Raw genomic sequence first — 21,410 nt, forward strand, 5'->3', positions numbered from 1 at the left:
AGGACTGTACTTTTGGCCTGCAGCTGGTGTCTAGCCACCTTTCTAAAGGCCCCTCAGGCATTGACTATCTAAATTAACATGATGGTAAACTGTTCCTGTGACACCAGAGATGCAGTGAGTGGAATTATGCGTAAATTACTGATGATCTGTTTATGTGCGGAAAGTCAAATGCTTTCAAGACACAGGCTAATTTTGGAGATATGGGTGAACTATACCATGTATGTGTAGGTTGATCATGTCACACAGGAGAAGGTGGTGCAGTCTTCAGATGCTTTCAAAAGAGGCCATGAGGTCTGTTGTCTCAGGAAGAGTACCACTTTATAATGGAGGATATTGTAATTTTCCCTGACTTTTTTTTTCCTGTTTTTGTTAGACCGCATCAATGGAACACATTCAGGGAGCTTGGAAGACTATCAGTAATGGTTTTGGACTCAAGGATTCTGTCTTTGATGGCCCAAACTGTATTTCACCTACTATTGTTCAGCAGTTTGGTTATCAACGCCGAGCATCTGATGATGGCAAAATATCCGATACTTCCAAAACTAGTAATACTATTCGTGTTTTCTTGCCCAATAAGCAGCGCACGGTGGTAAGTCTGCATTACCTTTATGTAAAAAATGTCATACTGTTTACATTGCTAACATTGACATGCGTCTGGCAAGAGAAGTGCCAAGCTTCACAAATGGTCTTCCTGTCATTAAAAATGTTGTCATTGGCTTGTTAATTCTAGAGGACATATTTTGAAAGCAGTGTACCTGTATTTCTCTACTTCAGTGTTGTATTTTTCCAATATACATGAGCCATATGCTTTGCCGACATATTAAACATTAAAAACCAGTACTTGGCTGACCTAAGCAATGATGCCTATACGAAGTAAAACACGTAGTCGTTTCTGTCACCATTTTCTTCGCTTGAATGCCCAGTGATGTGTGGTGGTTAAAGCTGGATCGAAACTTCTTGAGGGAACACTACTATTAGATTTATTGGAGCTGAATGTATTAATAATAGTCTTATGCAAAGCTCCCTGAAATATAAATTAAGCTTTTTTCTATATTTAAGGTGACTCCACTGGCCTGCATTTCTATTACTTTTATAGGCTATCTACTTGTATGAGTGCTGTGTAAAATCCTCTTTCACAGAAACTTAGTGATTGTAAGAAATTGAAAAGTTATAAAATGGCTTCAAAAAGTCCTTGGCATAAACTCACAATAGTTGCATATATGGTAGAAAATGTGTTTGCCTAACAGGTTGGCTTAATGTGTGGCGAGTTAAATCAGAAGGCACAGCAGTCTGTTGTTACATCATACAAGTAATTTTTATTTATCTATTAACTTCACAGCTATGCAGTTTTATTGGAACTTATAAAGAACAGGAGAAAAAAAAGACACACACCCCAACCCCCCGAAAAAATAAAGCTTAAACAGATTCTGCAATCACTGACTAAATTTTGTTTTCCTTTTGTCACAGGTAAATGTGCGAAATGGGATGACCTTACATGACTGTCTTATGAAGGCACTTAAAGTGAGAGGTCTGCAGCCAGAATGCTGTGCAGTTTTTCGACTTTTTACTGAACCAAAAGGGTAAGAGTCTAGAATGTTACATGTGAAATTTTCATCTAGAGAATGTAAAAATCTTGGTTTCAGCAATAATGCTTTCTTTCCTCTCTCTTGCGTGTTTCTTTTAAAAGCACAGTTTGGTTGTGAATACCTCAATGTTGCTTTCTTTACCCTCTTCTAGGGAAAATCCTTCAGCTTCCTGGGTATTAAAAATTTTATTTTTGTTTTAAAGCTAAATATTAAAAACGCTCAAAATTGATGGGTACACTCAAGTGCTTATACCGTCTTATGGAGGCTTTTGTCATACTCTAGGTGAAATGATGTGATATGCTTTCATATGAGGTGCATTTCTCTTCTGCATTTGTAGTTGGTAAAGTTCAGTGCTAGTGATTCTTAGCCAACTTAAATGAATGGGTGTGCACTCAGTTTTAAGGCTCTACATTCCTCTACAACTTTTCAGTGTTTGGATTTAAATCTCATTTCAGATATTCATTATTTTTTGGTAGGTCTGGGGATGCTGCTATTAAATATCAAATGATTCTTTTACAAGCTGAGGGAGTGAAGGTATCTCATGGAGTTAATACTTTTAACTTCACACCTTGTAAAGCTTGGGCTTAATGCTCTTTTAAGCCTCAATTATGAGGCAGTCATTTGTAGGTTTACATCTCTATGTAACTGAGTCCATTCTAGGGTCACCAGTAACTTCAGTGCTGAAGCACGTAATGCAGCTCTCATATCACTAAGTTTGCCATTCATAACTTCTTATGTTTTGTTTATAAGGGTACTTCTGTGACTCCATTACAACTTCTAGGTGTCTTATTTTAAATAATCTGTATATCTAAATGACTTGGCCTTTTAAAAAATAAACAGAAAAAGAGGTGAATCGCTATGTTTTCAAAGTTGCTTCTAATTTGTTTAAGTGAAAGACACTGAAATATAGCTCGCTATAAGAGGTTAGCTACACATTTTTCTATGTGTTTTCAGTTTACTTGAGAAAACTCACAGAACATAGATCATTGATTAGGCCAGATTTCTGATCTCCGAAGTAATTTTATTGTCCCTATTTTCTGTTTCTTTCAGGAAAAAAGTGCGTTTGGATTGGAATACAGATGCTGCCTCCTTGATTGGAGAGGAGCTGCAAGTGGACTTTCTTGATCATGTTCCACTCACTACACACAATTTTGTAAGCTTTTCCTCTTCTGTATTTTGTTGCAAATTGTATCAATTGAACCACGAATTCAGTCAAAGAATGTTTTAGGCATTAGGTGCCTTTTGGCGTTTAAAACATGGAGGGATTTCAGAAGCAATGATGTCATTCCTTTACCTCTACTCCCCACAAATTAGATAGGTTAAATGAAATGCCAGAATTCAATTTACATTTAGTGGCTCTTAGGTGTCAGAGACTTTAAAAGCTTTCATTAGATCTTTGAAGAATATGTGTAATGTTTGCCATTTTTATTTTATATAAATACATATTTCTGGAACTGTCACATTAAGATATCATGCCTTAAAAGTCCAGAACTGGGAGAGAACTTGCATTTTCAGTCCCTGGCTCATCAGTCAAAAAATGTTAGATAAGTTTGGCAGCATTATTGGCCTGTTGGTAATGGTCCTGGGGTGCTGTTAATTCTGCAAGGTCATGATGCTGTTCTGTGAGCTAACGCTGCCCCATAATTTGACAGTGTTTTCTGGGGGGATGAAAGACTTAAGATTTGGAGTTCCTTCTCAAAAATGGATTATTTGCTCACTACAGAGCAAATAAATAGACCTTTTTTATTACTTACTTTTTATTTTATACGAAGATATAGTGTCTTAACTGTTTTACCTTGCGTTATTTTGGTCTCCCTGGGATGGAGAATATATATAGTAGCTTTTTTGATGTTTTGTCTCAGAAATATATTGTGCCAAGTGGTAAAACTAAAGGATTATCATTTAGATCCGTTAGAAAGGTTAGGATTGATTTACAAAAACTGAAGGTAGCTTTGCTTCTACTTCACGTTTTTAGAAAATTACAAATAAAATTATCTGCAGTTGGTCACCAGAAAAACTAATATTTTTTCTCCAGATCTCCGGAAAATCAAGCTTTGAGCCTTCCTCGGCTGTATGCTGTGGAGGAAGAAATCCTTTAGTTCATTTTAATCGTTCTTTGTATATCAGAAGCTTTTAAAAAAGTTAGATGGCATTTAAAAAAGTAGAATTTCCTTAAACTGTTTTATTTACTAAGGAATTTAGTTCTTAATCAAGGGGTATTGGTTAGTCATAAACACAGAAGTGTTTTGACTAATTGAAAAATGAGGTGGTTCTTAGGATCTGATCCTCCTTTACCTCTGTGGTGATACTAAAAACAAACAAAAACTCCAATTCTTGGCCCACCCAACTCTGTCACCTTACTGAGCACAAAATAGTGCTTTTGAATTTGATGGAATGCTTTTCCTTTTTTTGGTGTGGGGTTTTTGGGTGGTTTTTTTTTTTGTTTTTTTGTTTTGAATAATCAGGTGAACAAAGCCTTAAATGTTTGTAAGTTTTCAGTTTGTTTGGGAACCTGGAAAGTATATGCAAGAATACTCGGGTGTGGTTTTGAGTTCAGTAGCACTTTGGGGCCACTGATAACATTTTAACATGGTATTTATTTATGTCAAGCTCTGAAGATGTTCATATCGGCTAATGGAGGGATGCTAGTAGTATGGATTAATCATTTAATGTGTTTTATAGGCCCGGAAGACATTTCTAAAGCTTGCTTTCTGTGACATCTGCCAGAAGTTCCTGCTAAATGGGTTTCGGTGTCAGACATGTGGTTATAAATTCCACGAACACTGCAGCACTAAAGTTCCAACCATGTGTGTCGACTGGAGCAATATCAGGCAACTCTTGTAAGACCTGTTCCTTTTCAGTAGCAGCAGCAATTCTCTGTGACAGACAAGCATAGGTTTTTTTAATCTCTTATGATAAGAGATAAATTTGGATTGTTAGGAAGTGTAGTCACTTTCTCATCAATTTACAGAACTTGGGTATTGATTTCATAAAACAGCCAGCAATGATTGTCTATGCCCAGGTGAAGAAGGCCGTTTACATTAAATGTGTTTTGTTCTTGCTGTAAATTTTAATATTCTGGGACAAGCAAACAAAGATCCTGAATGACCAGGCAGTTGCTATAATGCCCTCTCCTTCACCAGTATAATAGTAATTCCTCTTTATAACACTTCTGTTAGAAGCAAAAAAGGCATGACTTGGTTGTTTTTTAGCTGTTGAAAGCATGAGTGTTCAGAACTAACCCAACTTTTGACACCCTGTTGAAAATGCTTGAAATGGTGAGAAAACTGATGAAGTCTATTTCCTTAATATTGACTAGAAAACGTTGAGAATCATTAAGTTAAGAAGTCCTCTTATGCAAAAGTCTTAAAACCTATAATTGATTTTATGTGCCTTACTTAGTGATTGTTGTTTTTAATACCTAAACTTGGTCATACAGTTATGCATTTTCTTATACAGACTAGTTGTTAGAGTGGAGGATGACTTGTGCCACTTGGTGCTACCTGGCTTTAATAGAACTTTAAAAATTTGGTGTCACATACCCTTTCAGGAAAATATGAACTCTGATGTAAAAAGATTTCTGTCTTAAGTTTAGAAAGAACACATGGAAATTTTCTTTGGGAGTCTGAAGACAATTTTTAGTCAAACCATACACAGAGGAAAAATATTATGTAAAGAGAGGAATGTGTTCATGAAGTTAATTATGCTGGAAAGAAACAGCCCTTTAAATTTTCAGCTTTAAAGAGCATTGTACAGGAGGTAGTGTAGCAGTTGAAATGGTAATTGTTTTTGTTGATATTTCAGATTGTTCCCAAATACAAATATCAGTGACAGTGGTGTCCCTGCACTACCTCCCTTGACAATGAGGCGGATGCGGGAGTCTGTCTCCCGGATACCTGTTAGGTAAGCTAGTATTTCCTGTCATTTCTGTTTTGGGAAATACAGTTGTTTAAAAACAAACCAAAACACCCCCAATTCCTCAAAAATACAACAATCTTACAGATGGTTGGGATAAATGTGCAAGAAGGCAACACCACTTCATCAAAAATAATATGTAGTGACCTTTCTTGTTCTTAGATTCAAGCAAAACATTGATTTGGGATTTTATATTTTAAATTTTTAGTTGTAAGGTTTTTAAAGGAGGGTATTAAAGGTTCTCTGGAGACCTTTGTTTTCCTGTCTAATAAAATTAAGGCTCCCTTTAGTATTTTTGTGAATTAATTTTATTTTATCTGATCAGGTAGTATACATGTAAGGGCTTGTGATTTGTTTTGCATGACTTGCATACATGAACTAAAATAACGTTCTAATATTATGATCACCGATAAAAGTTTAAAGAGAGAACAGTGGAAATGGAAAATATGCTCCTCTTAAAATTCTGAGACCTAAAGAGAACATTCCTGTAGTTTTAAATGCTAGAATAAAAATTGTTTTCCTTTCAAAGGAGCCTGTCTTCCGATCCTAACTTGTGCCTGTATCTTTTTCCTTGAAATTCTAGAGGCTGAAGAGGGCAGGCCATCTTTTGTTTTTTTTCTACATCATTTTGAAAAATCTTGGCCTATTCGGGAATGAGGCACAGAGCATGTAGCTGACTTGCAAATGGTTCTATTTATTTATTTTAGTGGGAACTGCATCAGGAATCGATCTTCTGTTCTCTTTGCCATCTTATTTTGTTTCCAGTATTGTTGAACAATGACTCATTAACTTCATGGGGGTTTTTTTAAGCTTCTTGTGAAGGCTGGTTGATTTCAGTTAAGATAATTGTGTGATTTGGGATGAATAAGGTTTGAGTGACCTTAGCTGTGATTTATAACCCTTTGTGGAACTGGATTTTAGTGTTGGCCTCCTTTTAAATGGTATTGGGTTTCATGACTTCCTTGCTGGCTGTTCTGTGCAAACCATTGAACAGTCTTGCAAACTTTTACAAATTCAAGGCTTAGCTTAAGAGTTACTTTTACTGCTATGCATTTAACAGTCTTGAAATGAGCAGTTTGTTTCAATTTCACAGACCTGAATTAATCCAGCAGAGCCAGTATTTTATCAGTGTATTATATGTGATTTGATGGGGATTGAGGTGAGCTGTGGCAAAAATTGTACAGCAGAAACAGACTTACGTTAAATACACTAGATAAGTATGTGAGCTGACAAGATCTTCAAGTTTTTAAATTTATTTCCTAAGTTAAACTGTGAATGATTCAGCTGATCAATTAGTTTAATTAGTGTGTAAGTCCCAACTTTTTCTCTTTTTGGAATCTGTATATATTGCCTTTGGACAGGTTACATTGAACAGTGTTTTTCAATTGCTAGAGGGGAAAAAATAACCACAACTTTCTCTCTTTTCTTCTCAGTTCCCAGCACAGGTATTCTACACCTCATGCCTTCACATTCAACACATCAAATCCTTCCTCTGAGGGCTCCCTTTCCCAAAGACAGCGATCTACATCCACGCCGAATGTCCATATGGTTAGCACTACAATGCCTGTGGACAGCCGGATAATTGAGGTAATATTAGTAGGGGGAATTGCATAAAGTTAAACTAAAATTGTGACTGTCCATCTAATAGTCACTGGTTGTTTTTTCTTCTTTGCTTTCTGTCATTTGCTTGCTGTTTGCCTTAGTTGGCTGAGTGATGAAGAATGTAGGTGACATATTTGCATAGAAAGTTGATAGTTCATTTTTTTGCAGTCTTTATCAAATTTGAAGTTCTAGATAGACTTTTGGTGTCCATAAAGACTTAGGGGAGCTTAACAATCAAGTTTCACGGATCTGAAAAGAAAATAAGCTCAGTTTTGCTGAAGACATTTTTAGACATGCCTAATCAGTATGTTCTTTCAAACTTACAAATCTGGATTGGGGGACGGGGCAGGTTGGTGTTTGTTTTAAATCAGACTACAGGTACTGTAAGTCTGGGTGTAGTTCTTGGAATACTCAAGTCAAAGCTTACTGGCAATATGTTTTGTTTTACACCTGTATGGAATTAGCAGTGATTCTGGGCTTGTGTGCTAAAGCCATCTGTATCTGAGAATATTTCTGCTGTTGCTTTCGAGCACCCCTATTTTTTTTTCTTTTACCTCTTCCATTCCACCCTCACCTTAGACTGGCAGTAGTGAGAGACAATTCTCTGAAGTCAGGCCTGAAGTGTTGTGTTGGGTTTTGTTTTGAGATAACCTTAACAAGATCAGGGAGTAGTGTGCAGGAAAGGCTTGTAGAGAGAAAGGGCTGAACTGCAGGACTTGAGAGCGTGCTGTTTGGGTTTTTGCTGTGGAGTAGATTAAAAACACTTTAGGCCAAGCAAAAGCCTTTGCTGAGTTTACTTGCATCTTGAGCTGGTAGTTAATAGTCTTCTATGAAATGTGAAGACTCTGAAATGGGCCAGAGATGTCCTCTGGACCTCTGGTGGAACTGAAGAACAGGGCACTGCAGCCCCATGAAGCTTTTTAGGTTGGAAGCTTTGTGTCAGCTGGGTTTTATGGGGAGAGGTACCATCCCTTTCTCTTCGGTTTTCTTAGGCTTACAGCTTTTTTTACTGCTTCAGAAGCCTGGCTGACCTTCTTCTATAGCACAAAAAGTAATGAAGCACTCAAGAAAGAGATTATGAATTACCAAGGTTTGTAGTGTGATGAGCGTTTAAGGAGACACTGCTTTCTCTATCCTTTATGTATAGCAGTAAAGACAGAAAAGCTTTCTATTGTGGCTCTTCATAATATCATAGGGACTGAATAAAAACAGTTGTCATGTCTTAAAGGCAATAGATGCTTTTCCAAAAGGCCTTAAAAAAAAGTTTTAAAAACAACCACCACAAAAAAAGCTAGTAGACACCTTCTAGTATGACATGAGAAAGACCATCTTAATAAAGTGGTTTACCAAAGGATTGATACTAGTGAACTTTTGGGTTTGAACAGGAATACTTAAAAGTTTTCTGCACTTAATTATCATATATATATCAAACAAATTAGGTTACTTTTTCTTTCATTTATCCTAACCTTTAATTTTTTAATATTTTTTATGCTTCCTCTGTTCTTTTCTTTTATCTCTTACCGTGTTGGCCTAGAATAACAGCCTGAATGCTTCTCCCAGTTCCTGGTGCAGACGATTTTGTTTGAGGGGAAGAGTAGGTATTTTCTTGGTGCCTTTTGTTTTCTTGTGATTAACAGTATTGCTATAACTTGTAAGCCATGGCAGTGTCCACGGGAAATGTTCAATCTGGCATTGATTTGATTAAAACCTTTAGAGCATGTTTATACTTAAATAATGAGGATGTTAACTGGAAGACGTAAACTGATAGAAGAGCTTCATTTTTAATTTAGCTGAATTAATCCATACTACTATGAAATTTGGTGTGAATTTGAATAGGCTTGGATTAGAGATGCATCTAGTCACACAGTTTTTAAAGCAAAACCTTCGCAAACACATCTATTGTGTGGCTTTTTTCCTTTGGAAACTATTGTTCAATATAACTGTATAAACCCCTTAGATTGAGAACATGATATACTATTCTTATTTCACATTGAAGCAAAGGTGGCAGACTATAGCACTGTGTATGGTATTATCTGTGTTGTAAGAACAACTCTAAAGAACACTGGTTTTAGTTCATTTGCCATAGGATTCATAAGCAAAAAAAGAAAACATTCAATCAGGATTGAAGTTCAAAAATATTTTTTTCTTAAATAAGAATTATGTCTACATAAGTATGAGAACAATTTAAAATTATTTAGTTATCCTTTGCCAGATTACTTGAAAGCAGTTTCATCCTTAGGCTGATGTACAAAAACCATCACTTGTTACTAATTGATGTTTGTAAGGATTTCCGTTGTCCTCAAAATGGACAAAAGTAGTAACTTGCAAGAGTTCTTCATTGGTAGTTTTTGCTGATTTTTAATCCACTGAGGTGTGGAGTAGAGGTACTCTGCAAGAATACTGTATATAGAGTCAAGCCTGGGAGAATGCAACTAACTAGCTAAAATGATATATTCCATAAATGCATTTATGTAGGCTTGTTGTGTCCTGCTATGAAATCTTATATTTATTATTCTACTAATTAGTTAGAACGTTTGAACTGACTTCTATTAACTTTGACAGTGTTTAACATTTCTGTAGTGCACGTTCTTGCTTTGTACTTATACAGTACCTGGATAATTTACCTTTCCTGTATGTACTTTGGGATAATACGTAGCAGGTGAGAAAAGTTGTAAAGTCATGTTTGTCAGAGCTTAGTTTATCTTGTGCATGGTTGTAGAAATGTGTTGTAAAGTGCCTGTGGCATGAGATGAGAGTTGTCGCACTGTACCAAGTAGTGAACTGTGTACGAACATGCTTTTCAAATATCACCAAACTTTCATCTGTGGAAAAATGGTTTGAAAACCAGATGTTCTTTATTAGGGCACTAGACACAGCCTTTTTTGCATTGAAATAGTACAGTAGAGGTACTTCAAAAAGTATATTGACTTGGAGTATTTTAGGGACTTTAAAAAGTTTTCCTAGTTGTAACCCAAAACCTTTTTGAGAACTTGTCCTCTAGAGATACAGGACTGTCACAGGAGCTATGTTCAGATCTGGAAAACAAGCATGTACATAAATCCAGTGGTGGGAATGCAGACAGTATTTCTGGTGTTTCTTCTGTTCTGTGTCTTTTTTTTTCTTCCCCTCTTTTTTTGGTAGTAATATTTATTAATATGCTGTGGTTATTTTTAATGTTTTGTAAAAATTCACAAAATGCATGTTTTCTAGCATATAGGATTCTTGTAACTAGAAAATAACCAAGCTGACCACTTGACCAAAACTGTCAGGAATGATTTCAATGCTATTCCTGCTTGTTCCTTTATCTGTTCTTACATGTTTATTAACTTTATTTGTCTCCTCTGTTTTAGGATGCAATTAGAAGCCATAGTGAATCAGGTATGGTTTCCAAAAATAAGATAATATATAATATTTTTAAATTTATTTTCTGGTTCATAAATTTTTTTTGTTTATTTTTGTATTTAAGCTTCACCCTCTGCTCTGTCTGGAAGTCCTAACAATATGAGCCCCACTGGCTGGTCTCAGCCCAAAACCCCAGTCCCAGCCCAAAGAGAGAGAGCTCCTGGATCCAATACACAAGAAAAAAACAAAATTGTAAGTATAGTAATATTTGATTTAAAAAAAAAATTAAACTAGGCTGGGCGTAGTGGTGCATTGGGATATATTTCTGTACTTAAAAGTCAATACAAGCTGATGGTAATCTTGGATTGCTCTGCACTGTGTGTATATAATAGCAGTACAATTTTGACTAACTTGGCAAATTTAGCAGTATTGCCTTGCGTTATAAATACCCAGAACAAAGTGTTTTGGATTGAAAAATAATTTCAGACAGTATTGTGAAATTATTTTCAGTGCAGATTAAAGGATTACCTTTTCAAATCTTTAGAGGCTGCATCTTTTATTCTTTTCTAATGTATTTAAAGTTAGCCTTGTTACCACTATGTGAACTGTACTGCCATAGGTTCCATAGAAGATGGATATTGATAATGCTGTCATTTTCATAGTAAAGTTAGTCAAAATGTCTCGGGGCAAAACAGATTTAACAAAATGCAAGTTTTCCCTCAAAGGCTTGATTTAAACTTGGCGGGGGCTGGGGAAGAAAGCAAAGTTGTTATAATAATAATACTATCTCAGATTTCTTTGAAGGCTTATGAGATTTAAAAATGAAAGTACACTTGCTTAGTGGGACTCAGAGCTCTTAATCATTTAAACATTTGAGAATCCTGTTCTCATCTTCTTGGTTTATTCCTTTTAAATATGTATTTCAGTTCCTGAATTTTAGTATTGTAATTTTGAAAAAGTCAGCAAGTTTCTGAAGTGTTTCAGGTGTCTTTCAATAGTTGATTATAAAATATTTGTTCCTCTTAAGATCTAGGATCAGGGTTTAAGTTTCTAGCACAGAACTTAGTGATAGCTTCTTAAGTAGTTAAAGCCATCCAAGATCCTCTTTTTAATTACTATTAAAAAAAAAAATGCTCCACCCCTGACAAATTGAGGAGAAAAAAGCCCAAAGTGCAGGACAAAACCCTTAAAGCTTCGGTGCATCTTAAGCTTATATGAAGTTATTTTTTTCTTGGGGTGTGTGTATATATATAAACTATTTGATTAAATCCTTAGAGTAAACCCATGCCAATCTTTTTTCCAGAGGCCTCGTGGACAGAGAGATTCCAGTTATTACTGGGAAATAGAAGCAAGTGAAGTCATGCTTTCTACCAGAATAGGGTCAGGTTCTTTTGGAACTGTTTACAAAGGCAAATGGCATGGTAAGTTCTTGACAAGTGTTACCGTCTTCTCAAAATGTTGATACTGTAGGACAGCAGTCCTGAAAAAGGTAAAATTGTTTTAATGATGCTATGTGCTTATCTACCACTAAAGATACTAGGTTACAAATACTAATTTCCTAGTGTTAACAGTGGGGAAATTAAGGCAAAGAACAGACATAAAAATCTGAATCTCACAACTGCCATCTACATGTTCTATGTTGGAGCCAACATTGTTTTCTTTATTACTGTGTTCTACAACAGCTTGTTTTCTGAAAAGGCTTCACTTTCTGTTAGCAGGATTGAAATAGCAGAATGAGCTGGGAAATTTCACAGCTTCATGTTAAATGAAATTTACCTTTTACTTTAATAACTCTGTGGTTTAATTATATTCAAGGTGGCAGGGAAAGGAAATAAGGATAAACTGCTCTTACTGTGGAGTTTTTCTACGGGAAAATGGTTGATGTGAGAGTTTATATCATAAAGTTAGCTGGAATACTTTGAAAAGAGTCACATTGCAGAACTACAGAATTAGGTTCCAAATTCAGGGCTTGTGATTTAAAAAGAAACACACACAAACCCCTCCGGGTCCTAATTTAAATAGCATTACTGTCATAAAATAAGCTGACTAAAAAAATCTGAAAACTTATCTTCCACCTTCTATTTTTAAAGCATTAATACTTGTGCATCTTAAAGCCCAAATGTTGTCAACATCAATGGAAAGGCTATTCTTACGCCAGAAGTAGTATTCATGAACAGTTAAACTGATTTTCGTTACATAAGTGAAATGGAACACAGAAATCAAGAGGATGGATAGGTTAAATAAGATTTCACTAAAAGTAATAAATGAATTTCTTGTTAATATACTTGAATTTCACATTAACAAATATCTTTGTGTATCAAGAACTTTGGTTCTTCCTATGTTAAACAAGAAATACACTGAGCTGCATATTTACGAAGAACCTTCAGTTGTGTGCACAGGATGGCTGTATGGTTGTCACCTAACTTGATAACATTCAATATTTTATTTGTGGTAACTGCGTATAGTTCTTCTGATTTCTCAGGACAGTCAAAGTTAAATTACTAAAACAATTTTTTTTTTTTTGTAACAGTCATTTGCCGTGTGGTCTTAAAGGATTTCAAGGGTTTAAAGTCTTTTCTGTTTAAAATTTAAGAAACTCGGAGTTCACAGTGCACAAATAAGTGAAACTGCAGACTTTTTAATAGTAACCTATTCTAATAGTACAAATGTAGCAATAAAAATGTCTTGGTGAATCTAAATGAAATTAATTGAAGTGGGCAGATTGCTGCAAACTCTAGTAAAAAAATCTCTAAGTTAGAGATGTTGAGTTTCCTAACATGCCCAGCTATGAAGGGCTGTTTGCAATGAGCACTGAGCACTGGAACAGGCTCCCCAGGGAGGTAGTCATGGCACTAAGCCTGACGCTATTCAAGAAGCACTAGGACAATGCCCACAGAGATATGGTATAAATTTGGGTTGTCCTGTGCAGGGACAGGAGTTGGACTTGATGATCCTTGTGAGTCCCTTCCAAATCAGGACATTCTATGATTCTACGAACCTTTGGAGAGTACCTGTCGAAGATTGTGTATAACTTACATGCAAACTGTATTAATCCAGTAAGCTTAAACCGTATTATCCAGTAAGCTTCCCTGATTTAGTCTTCCAAAATAAAAATGAAGCGTCAAGGACAGTCTTGCTCTGAGGAGTGCATCTCATTGAACTTCTCTTGCACTTCCATATTTTTCCAGATTGTTCTGATGGTTAAGTACTAATTTTCGTATTTGCACCACTTCTGTTACAGACCCCATTTGGATCCTGTAGTGTCCTGTAGCATGCTTCTAAATTTAAAAGGCGGAAAGAGAACCAAGGCAGTTTAAATGGGTTGGAAGACTACCTATCATAAACACTCACATTTCCCCTTTGACCCTGGTAATCAGTTCTAGGGTTTTGGTGGTTGGGGGGTTGGTGGAAGCTGATTTGTCTTCAGATTGCTGCTAAACAAAACAAGTGCTATTGTTATATTTGTTTCTATAGAGAATTCTGCTTGGGAAATGCCATCAAGCCTAAAAAAAGGGTGGCACCTGACTCAATAGGAACAGTGTGAGGTTAAAAATATCTTTTCAACCATAAAGCAAGGATCATAATGGAGAATATATTGAAAAATTATGTGAAAACATTTGGCCTGTAATCAGTGGATACTGCATCCTTGCCTTGTCTTGGCATAGCTCATAGCAATACATTTCAAGTATTGTAGACCATCTGTTGGTCTCTCATTGTACGTCACCAGGAGTTGCCATAGGAACTGGCTACTTCAAAGCCTGTGATTTTGGTAGTCACATGAAAGTGTAGTCTTTCTACCAGTTACGTTCTCCTGTTATGGTCTGCAAGCAGAGATATCTATCTGTAAGTTACAGAACATTACGCATACTGCAAATGCGAGATGGTTCTCTTTATGAAGATGCTAGAGGATGAAATAGGAAGTACAGTACATTAACTGAAGTTAAAGAAAGATGATATAAATGTATAATATGTTCCATATTTGTGCATCTTTGTGACTTCAAATTATACAGCAAATTAAGTGACTGGTAACTATAGTGGAAGATACAGCATTTCACTCGATGTACTCTGAAACTTTCAAGTACCAGTTTGCAAACCTTCTCATACTTTGTGGCAACACTTTTTTTTTTTCAATTGAGCGGTTAGTATTCCTAATGCATTCAGTTGATCATTCTATTTTAAAGACATGCTAACATGTTTTTCAAATCTACCTTGGAAAAGAGACCATATTAAGAAGAAAATAGTGATTGCGGTAGCAGAGAAACCTGTCATTCTAGGTGTTTTTTTAACGTAGGTGATGATTCTGTAATGCTAAGCGGCAGTAGCCTTTAAGCTATAGGTTAAGCCTATGTTGGAGTAAGCATCTCTCAAATCTTTTTACTGCATGTGGACTAAGATCGAAGTTTCAGTTTTCCTAAGCTGCTTTTACCTGTCAAGGCAAGTTTATTCCCCTCTTGAATTCTAAAACACTGTCCATCTGTAGTTAAATTGAATGATGTGTACTTCTTTCACTGAAGAATTGGTGGGCCTTGCTGTTAGTGCTTTCGCTTTTGTTATAACAGTCGACTTTATTCCACTGTTGTACCTTTTTTAAATCACTTCAATTCTACTGTTTTCTGGACATACACTGCAAAGGTTTTTACAACCTTATTTTCAGAAACAGGTTCTAAACAGATAGCATTGGATCATCATATGTTCCTCTCTGTATTACCCTTTAATAGATACTGAAATTTAAAGCAAGCACTGACACTGAAAGCATTTCAAATGAAGCTTTGAAGTAAAATTTTATAATGTATAAGCTAAAAGCAGAGTAAGATATTCTGTTTTCCATGGTCCCCAAATTTGTTATTGAAATACTAAAATCAGTTGTATCATTCATGATTTTTCTGGTATTCTTGGACAGAAAATTTATCCCTCCCATTCCTGAAATTTAGCAATATTTAAATTTAGAAAGTTTGTTTTTAAAATAAAGTTTATATTAAAAAGGATGTGTGTATATATACATAGATATAGTTTATATATATATAAACTTTAATATATAAACTTAATTATATAAAAATACAAAGGTGTATGTGTGTGTATATTTGTATGTGCTAAAGCTGGATAGAAAAAAGGGAAAGTGATGAAACTTTGGCTACTGTTTGGAAGCAGAGAGACTCTGATGTGTTGTTGTGCATGAAATATTGTGCTGAGAATGCACCTACACTAGAATACCTTCCTTTTCAACAACTATTTGAGATTTTAGTAGCTTTGTATCCTGAAAAAGCATATGTGTAGTTCTAGCCGGCCATAGCTGTTAAAAAATAGAGGGGAAGCACGTGAACAATTAATGCCTTTCTCCATTAGGCTGAATTCAGGTAAATTAATTGCTCAATACTACAGAAGTTCATGTGTCTGCAGGAAGGTCTTGACCTATGTACAAATTTGTAGAGGTGTATTGTGCACAAATCAGGAATTTTAAGTATACTGTATGTTAATGTTATTGGGGGGGAGAGTGGGGGAGCTGCATTTTTAGTAACTTTTATGGTGTATATATATTTTCAGGGGATGTAGCAGTGAAAATACTAAAGGTTGTAGATCCAACCCCAGAACAGTTCCAGGCTTTCAGAAATGAAGTGGCTGTATTAAGGTGAGCTGGTAGTCTCATTGCTAAATTCTGTTATTCCAAGGCACTGAATCTGACTACTACCCTTCCTTTAAGCCATCTTGCCCAATATTGTGTTTGATAGGCGCAAAAGGCAGATCTTCAGAGCAGAAGAATAAAAAAGAGATTGTATAATGATACTTCTGAATATTGTTGTGGAGCTGTGAGGCAGCAATCTTAATTCAGAGTGTTTCGGTCATTCTTCACTGTTTCTGAAAGTCGTCTTTTCAGATAAATGATACTAACATCCATAATTGTTCAGGTCACCTTTGCCATGCTGTAGAAGGTGAGGATTAATAAATTCTGCCATATCTCATCACTGGACAGAATACTTGAACTGTACCTTTTAAAATTGGAGCATAATTCCTTTTTTTAATGTATGCTCTGATCTGCATAACTGTTTTCTGCTTCTAAATACTGTTCTTGTAGTGTCCAATTAACTGTCTGTAGTGTTAATCCTGGAACTGAACCAGTTCTATTATCTGTTAATTCCTTTGCAGTTTATAATGACCCTTTAGTTTCCTGTTGGGATTCAGTCTTCTATCTAAAGTTGTCACTTTTTCACAGCTTTCAGGGTGATTTCTGTTGTTCCAAAACTTTTTCTAATACCATTTGCAAGTGTGAATGTTGGTTAGTAATTTCAAAATCCATGAATTTTCATGACATCTTCTTAAAGGTTGATTTTAAATAACTTCCTTGGAACCAAAAGGAAGTATTTTAACTAAAAAGCAGCAAATCAGTTGACTTTATTTAAAAATTATAAATTGGCAACTGTGGCATATTTTATTATTTTTATAAAAACAAACTTTACACACAGAGTCACTTAGCAAAAATTGTGCAGGAAACTCGTGTTTTTGGACTCAAAAGCTGAAATATGTTCTGGGAATGCATTTTTTTGTTTTAAACTTGAAAATTTATTTCAAAGGATACTAATTTCTGTCTTTGCTACTTTCTATTAGGAAGACTCGGCATGTTAATATTTTGCTTTTTATGGGCTACATGACTAAAGATAACCTAGCCATTGTTACACAGTGGTGCGAAGGAAGCAGTCTGTATAAACACCTGCATGTTCAAGAGACCAAGTTCCAAATGTTCCAGCTCATTGATATTGCTCGACAGACAGCGCAGGGAATGGAGTGAGTAGCATAAACAATGCTGGCTATTTTTGTTCTTAGAATGGTGTTTCCCTTCTCTTCCCCAAACCCTAATACATGGAATTATTGTGCTAAAATAGGAACGGGTCAAAATGGTATACTAAGTAAGGATTTCGTGCATCCTTAATTCAGCACTGTTGTATGCTTTCTTCTCTTCATTTAGTATTTCTCTTCCCATAGATTCTTGCCTTTGTTCATGTTAGACCACTAGTCACTTAACAGTCAGCTTTTATGTATTTTATCTTCTTTTGTAGCTTGAGGTCTTACTGTAATCACTAGGTAAGATCCTATTCTAAACACAGAATTAACTTTTTTCCTTCCCTGTGTTGCTTAAACATGGCAGTGTTTGGCAAACACTAATTTATACTCATGGCACTGTATACTGCGAGAGGAGGGGATGGCTGTTCCTATTCTACAGCTACAGGACTCACACATGCAGATGTATTTTGGAAGCATTCTCCAGATGTTTTGAGGTGATGCAGTAACCACCTCACTTCTCTTTCAGAACATGTTACAATGTTTGTAGCATAGCAGATGCTGACATTGGCTCTCACTGTCAGTACTCGTCCATTTTGTAGATTAGGACCCAGGTTACCAGTCAGAGACCCAGAAAACGAGGACATCTATTGTGATGGCAAATTAAAGCAGCTTGTAAAAAGTAAACCTTAGCATAGCATACAAATTTCATGCATGTGGGGACAGCCCCCAGTCTTCGAGGGCATTATACAGTTATATAACAATGATGCCACTCTTCCTGAGATTTATTTACTGCATTGCTTCCACTTTCTGTAATGCATAAGGCAGTAGACATCAGCTAGCACTTGCCACATTTCTCTGGTCTCAGAGTAGATGCATCCTGTAAATTGCCTAAAGCAAGAAGTCTGTGAAATGGTTGAGTATGAAGTAAACTGTCACGTCTGTTCACATAAACTCAGCCTTTCAATTTACTGACAGCCTTCCTAATGGTACTTATCTGCTTTTCTCTTTCACAGCTATTTACATGCAAAGAATATCATCCACAGAGACATGAAATCCAATAGTATCCTTTACTAACTTAACCATATTTATTTTCATGTGAGAGTGATTTGTTAATATGGAGCTTTTTGGGGGGTTGAAATAGCTGCTTCAAATGTATGTAGCTACTAATGAGTAAGAATTTACTTTTTAGGAAGGGCTTTCATAGAACATGTGGTTGCTTGTCAAACTGTTGTGATAAAGATGAAAAAGGATGTGCAACAGTTACGCTCCAAGTGTGTCTTATTTTACTTAAATGATGTTTATGCAATTCTGTTATCCAAATGCTCTATTGGAGAGAAGCTTCACCATTTACTTGACAGGAGATACGTGTGCCTGTGCATGCTGATGTATGTGTGCACATGCGGCTTTTGTTACTGTGTCCCATATATTTTCAATAAATTTAAAACATCCTCACATGACTGGCAGAAATGGAGCCAAAAAATCTTACTTTAAACTCAAGAAGAGGCAACCTTTTACCACTATATTTCTTTCAAAAATGTACGTTTCATAATGCATATGGAGTAAAAATGTTCTGAACTGATGTCTTTTGCCTTTGAAAATTCCTGCTTTTGAAATTGCCAAGAAGAGCATCCATTGAGCTAGCAGCTCAGCTTCCTTTCATAAAATGTGAACAGAATGTTTTGCAAATGACATCATAAAAAAAAATACGCCAAATTCAGTAGTTCCATAATGGAACTGGATGAACGAAAATGGATTCCTATTTTCAGGTGAGCTAGAAAAACAATCATGTTAATATATTAGGAGGTCAGGAGTTTGTGATTCCTGGTAATGATGACCATTTTTGTGAAATAAATTAACTCTTCTCCTGACATGGAAATGAGAAGTAAGAGTCTGTCATGTTTATATTTCTGAGTCATCATTTTGAACTTAAAACATTCTTAAATGAGATTGTAAAATGATATCTTTTTAAATAAACCCAACAAAGAAAGCGCTAGCTAGCAATCTTAACAGCCAAATCTGTTAAGTAGGTAGGTTACAAATATTTCCAGTTGAAACAGTTAAATCTCAGGAGATCTGCCAGAGAGCTTTATGTAAATATTTTATTTTGGGATTTGTTTCTAATTGTAATTGTTTTTTCTTAGTTTTCTTTTTTGAGTTGTGAGGACTTCTGTGTTGTTTCCCAATGTGTCTCTTGACACCAGTTGAAGTGCCTGCAGACACTGATGTTGATTAACACAACTGATTTCTATCCTAACTCACCATAAAGATAAATGTACAAATAATGCTGAAATATCTGGTCTTGTTTAGTCTTAAATATGAACTCTGTAAATATGGATGCCATAAAATGACTTTTCCTCTGTTTAAGCTACAACTTGTAGCAGGTTTAAAAAAATAATTGGTAATATTCTTGGATAGTTGGCTTGCATTTGTGATAACCTAAACAGGCACTTTGTAATCGTGTCAGAAAATTCAGAATTGTATACTCAAGTTTTCTATAGACTTCCTTTAACAAATGTTTAGATATATTTCTTCATGAAGGCCTCACAGTGAAAATAGGAGACTTTGGTCTGGCAACTGTAAAATCCAGGTGGAGTGGATCCCAACAGGTGGAACAGCCCACTGGTTCAATCCTGTGGATGGTGAGCAAAATGTTTCACTGCTTTTAAGTAGCTGGCTTTCATGCTGTTAATACATGTTTTGTCAGTTGAATGCTATTTTAAAGTTTTAAATCTAAATGAATCAACAGATGCTGTTAGTACTGTGTAGACTTTTATTCCAGTTGTAGGACAGGTTAAAATTGAAGAGTGAAGTGCTGGAGCGCTGAATTGTCCAAAGTAGATGCCATTCACCTAAGGAATTCTCCTTTTGATTTTAGGAGTTATTTTAAATATTTAGGGCAGAGACAGGGCTGTCAGTGGAAGTGCAAGGAGCTGTTCTGAGGGAAGAGGAGAGCCTTTCTCCTGCTGTAATCCTGCCTTTCCCCAAATGAGCTTGTCTCACTGGAGAGCAGCCTTTAATCTGCTTAACGGTGGCTTTGTGAGGCCAGTGAAACCCTGTCTTTTTCGATGTTCTTCATTGTAGCTGCTTCTTCCCCTGCTCAGGACTTGGCAACATCCCTTCTCACGCACACTTGCTGATGGCACATTTGGCAGCTTTGGCAGGGGACTGGGGAAAGGGTAGGGAGCGCTTCTTGAAGTACAGGAATGAGTGCAGTTCATTTTTGGTACTGTGGCGAGACCTTTGATGTATACCGAGATACTGCTGTTAGACCCACTACTGCTCCATACCCTGCACCAGACAGTTGCGGTGGCTTTTGAGGCAGCTCAGAACCATAACAGATGAATGTTGTTTAGGTGCAGAAGTTCTCACGTTCTACTGGAAAGTTCATGGAGTTCGTTTTGGAAGTGGTACTGCAAAGACCTTCTCTGAGAGGGCGTTCCCAACAATTGCCTTTATGTTTAACTTCTGCTGGAACTTAAAAGGCAGTTCCACAATTTTCCTTCCAAAAATTACTGGGAGAAAATCTATTTATTGAAGTTGCACATTTGAAAAGTTACTAGAGAAAATAGAAAAAGTGGAACAGTGCCTGTTATGAGGTTAAAAGGCATCATTATGATTTTGCAAGAATGTCTTATTTAACACTCGTACCAAATGAACAAAATATTTTAAGTCTCGTTTGACCCATCTTTGTTAGTCTACATGCTGAATTTAAGTAAACGGCATAGTATTAGTTACCAATATTTTCGATCTCCCAGGGTAGGGCATGCAGCAATGTTTGTGGCGGGTACTTCAGAGAAGGGTAACCAAATCAAAATGACTTGCTTGATGCTACATATTAGTACATTTTAAATCTTTTGACATTTAGCACAGAATGAGCTGCAGGTGTTACTTGAAACAGATTTTCCTTTTAAAAAAAAATATTCTTTATTACTAGGCTTGCAGCCTGCATTGTTACTTAAGTATATGTATTGTGAGAAAAGTCAGGAAGTGTTCATTAAGCATATCAGGATGTTTGGCCAACATTTGTTTGTGTCATCTAAAATACACAAATCACCTGAAACAAAATTACAAAACCAGAAACAGTTTTTTCTTTAAAAAAAAAATGCAAAAGCCAAAACTTTTTAGTTTTCCATAAAAGGTTTTAAAACTAACTTACATAGTAGTATGCCTATATAAATGAAACAGGAAAAA

General features: G+C 35.9%; 1 protein-coding gene across 8 annotated transcripts in view; it reads left to right on the forward strand.

Annotated features, from left to right (window-relative positions):
- The window catches only part of RAF1 (Raf-1 proto-oncogene, serine/threonine kinase), a 45,583-nt gene that overhangs the window by 19,195 nt on the left and 4,978 nt on the right, over positions 1-21,410 (forward strand). For 2 of the 8 annotated variants that reach the window (XM_075096707.1, XM_075096708.1), the window contains 14 exons: positions 374-589; positions 1,468-1,580; positions 2,637-2,739; positions 4,269-4,426; positions 5,391-5,489; positions 6,935-7,088; positions 8,638-8,697; positions 10,454-10,481; positions 10,570-10,697; positions 11,749-11,866; positions 15,987-16,071; positions 17,046-17,222; positions 18,233-18,279; positions 19,740-19,858. In XM_075096707.1, coding sequence (XP_074952808.1) covers positions 383-589; positions 1,468-1,580; positions 2,637-2,739; positions 4,269-4,426; positions 5,391-5,489; positions 6,935-7,088; positions 8,638-8,697; positions 10,454-10,481; positions 10,570-10,697; positions 11,749-11,866; positions 15,987-16,071; positions 17,046-17,222; positions 18,233-18,279; positions 19,740-19,858 — 1,596 coding nt within the window. In that variant the 5' untranslated portion in view covers positions 374-382. The remainder of the gene's footprint in view (positions 1-373; positions 590-1,467; positions 1,581-2,636; positions 2,740-4,268; positions 4,427-5,390; positions 5,490-6,934; positions 7,089-8,637; positions 8,698-10,453; positions 10,482-10,569; positions 10,698-11,748; positions 11,867-15,986; positions 16,072-17,045; positions 17,223-18,232; positions 18,280-19,739; positions 19,859-21,410) is intronic. The other 6 variants (XM_075096710.1, XM_075096709.1, XM_075096711.1 and 3 more) reach the window with 3 other exon arrangements.

The sequence above is a fragment of the Phalacrocorax aristotelis genome, chromosome 6 (assembly GCF_949628215.1).
Source record: "Phalacrocorax aristotelis chromosome 6, bGulAri2.1, whole genome shotgun sequence".
Classification (NCBI taxonomy): Eukaryota; Metazoa; Chordata; class Aves; order Suliformes; family Phalacrocoracidae; genus Phalacrocorax; species Phalacrocorax aristotelis.